The sequence below is a fragment of the Triticum dicoccoides genome, chromosome 2B (genome assembly GCF_002162155.2).
Source record: "Triticum dicoccoides isolate Atlit2015 ecotype Zavitan chromosome 2B, WEW_v2.0, whole genome shotgun sequence".
NCBI classification, from domain to species: Eukaryota; Viridiplantae; Streptophyta; class Magnoliopsida; order Poales; family Poaceae; genus Triticum; species Triticum dicoccoides.
Genome location: NC_041383.1, coordinates 157,273,499 through 157,276,535, shown reverse-complemented (window position 1 = coordinate 157,276,535; position 3,037 = coordinate 157,273,499). Strand labels below are relative to the sequence as shown.

General features: G+C 46.1%; 1 protein-coding gene across 1 annotated transcript; it reads left to right on the top strand.

Annotated features, from left to right (window-relative positions):
• The first annotated feature begins 254 nt into the window (after positions 1-254).
• On the top strand, positions 255-1,246 carry LOC119367436 (protein DMP2-like). The gene has a single exon (XM_037632950.1). The coding sequence runs from the start codon at positions 378-380 to the stop codon at positions 1,017-1,019; it is 642 nt and encodes a 213-aa protein (XP_037488847.1). The 5' UTR covers positions 255-377; the 3' UTR covers positions 1,020-1,246.
• The last annotated feature ends 1,791 nt before the right edge of the window (positions 1,247-3,037 follow it).

The following is a 3,037-nucleotide window of genomic DNA, read 5'->3' as shown; positions in this document are numbered from 1 at the left end:
GAGCTCACAACACGCGATATAAAAATGTGTGCAGGTTTATAGATTGGTGTCATGAACAAGCAATCCAACCTCATCAATCATGAAAACTCCCCATGAAACTATTCATTTTCGACGTATCGCTGTCAGGATCTTAGAAAAATTTCATATGTATGGACTTCGAGGCAGGAACTTGTATCTTCTTGCAAATGTGGGCATCATGTACATCAATTTGGTCACTATCACATTACAATTTACAACCAAGACAAGGTACCACTATTTCTCCCAAGTAAGCAACCGGATTAGCTTCCAAATTCCCATGGATTTCTTTAGGTCCAGATGGCCTATAAAATAGGTAAATTAGAGAAGGAGGGAGGGCAGGGGATAGCTTAAATCAGCTGATGGAAGAAGGCATCAAAGAAGCAGAGTCGAGCAACAAAGCAGCAGCAGCAGCAGCCGAGGGCACCGGGACCAAAGTGGGCGTCATGGCCGACTCCACGTTAGGGAGCATCGGCGACGTGCTCAAGCTGCTGCCGACGTCGACGGTGATCGTGTACGAGGTGCTCAACCCAATCGTGACTAACGCCGGCGCGTGCAGCGTCGCCAACAGGGTGGTCGCCGCGGTGCTCCTCGTGCTCTGCGCCTTCTCCTGCGCCTTCTCGGCCTTCACCGACAGCTTCGTCGGTGCCGACGGCAAGGTCAGGTACGGCCTCGTGACGCCCAGGGGCCTCCTGCCGTTCGGCGGCAGCGACGACGACGACACCGGGGTAAGAGACTTCTCCAAGTACAAGCTGCGCCCGGCTGACTTCGCGCACGCCTTCTTCTCGGTGGTCGTGTTCGCGGCCGTGGCGCTGCTGGCCGACGCCAACACGGTGGCGTGCTTCTACCCGGCGCTCAGGGAGCAGCAGAAGCAGGTGGTCATGGCACTGCCCGTCGTGGTCGGCGCCCTCGCGAGCGTCGTCTTCGTCGTGTTCCCCTCCAAGCGCCACTCGATCGGGTACCCTCCGGCGAAGCCTGCCGCGAGCTCGCTGGCGTCGCAGTAGCTAGTCCGGCCGGTGATCTCGATGTATGCGCTCTCCCGCCGTGTGCTACGTGTTTGTGTTTTGCGTGCGTACATATTTTTTTAGTCGAGTTCTGTGTGCGTTTTTTGTTCAGATGTGCCGTTCTCAAGTGGTGTTTTTGGTTCGTCGCGGGTCGCGGACGAGGCCCAAATGTAAAAAAAAAAATCGATTTTCTTAACACAGTACAAAAGTAAGTTCAATTCTGTTCATTCGGAAAAAAAGTTCAATTCTGTTCCCTTTTCTTGGTTTTATTTTTTCAAAAAGACAACCGAAGGGCACTTCGGTATGATAAATTTTATTAAAGGAAAACAGTAGCCAGGAAAGATAAAAGGACACAAAACGATCAGCAAAAAATCATATTGATCAATGATCATCTTCTTCTTTTGATTGTACATCGTCCGTCGAAATTTGAAAATTGCAGTGAACCGTAAGGAAAAGCCCGCAAACTTCCTCAACATATTAAGCTTTGAAGACCGAAAAATGAAGAAAGAATCCCATTGCTAGATTGGACTTATTTTAATATGAAATTCCATGTCATTTTCTTTCAAAATGAATAAAATACAAGTGACTTTAGATAATAATTCATGTGAGTAATGACAAGAACTCTTCTACTTCTTCGATATATTCCAATTTAAAGAAATGGAACAAGCCATTCATTGTTAGAAAATAAGATCTAAAAACCACCGAAGAAAAAACGGTTAGGGCATCACCCTATGTAGTTCATGCTTGCTATCTTTCAGTACTATCATAGAAGGTTGGAGAAATCGAACCATGTTGCATAACAAATCGAAAGAAGATGCTGAAATCATAGCACCAAGAGCCAGACAACTCTTTCCATTGATTTGACACACTAAATGTTTAAATCCGAAGAAAACTAGCAAATCTGACATCTACCCTCGTCAAGATACCGAGAGACCAAAGAGACCTTATTTCAGTGTGTCATTGCTGCCACCATCAGGCCGATGCCGCAAGATGGCTAGAGAAAGAAAAATGTAAGGAAAACAAAAATCTATAAGGTCACTACTTAAGACATGAGATTAGGCTAAAAGGTCACCACTTAAGACATCAACGAGGGACCACTCATTTCTCACCTTCCCTTTGTATCTCGGAACCATCTCCTTGAGAGTCGCCATTTTCTGCCCGACGCCTTTGCCCTTCTCCTCCGGCGGCGAAGCGGTCGTGAGTGAGCATGCGAAAGGTTGCCAGGTCGCCATAGTGTCATGTAGGTTTAGTAGTAGGTGTAGGGCTAGGTCTAGGTGGCTTGCCTTGGTGGCGATTAGCGCTATGTCGTGTCTAAGCTTCGTCCCGATATTGGTTACGCATGCAACGCTTACACATGTTTTATTTCCTACTGAGTAGAAACCAGGAACATGCTTAGGGTATAGATCATAGGTTTACCACTAGGTGTGCAGTCCTTGCAGCGGAAGAAGAGTCAAAGCAGTGCGTTGATTCGCCGAGTCACCTCGTTCCTCGAATAATTGATCTCGCTATCCCAATTGTACAAGTGCACCGCCTTTAGAGGTATCTGCATATGTGGGGCGGAACGTCAAGCGGTAGGTTGGTAAACCTGATCACATAAAGGTAGTGGAGGCGGTTATATTATGTCGCATGTAAACCTAGGCACGACAACGATCATCACTCAACACGAGCAATGTGACTCTACTTATATAATCATCCCACCATGGGCTCAACACTTGAAGCCCACTGAACCCTAAAGCCCATAGACTACTTAGCCCATGATCCAAGTTCCCACTTGATCACATATGAGTAGTGCACCTTATATTATGGAACGAAGGAAGTATTTTGAACCTTGATCTTACTTAACACTTGTGTCAGATTTACCAAGGTGGTTTACTTATACTGTCATATATTTATATGCATGCATATTTTGAAGTGCAGACGATTTGTGCTTTCTCATGCTAAAATCTTTTCTAACTAGAGAATCATGCAAATATAGGGTAGCAATTGGACCGAGTTAAGTTTTGACAAATCTTGCTAAT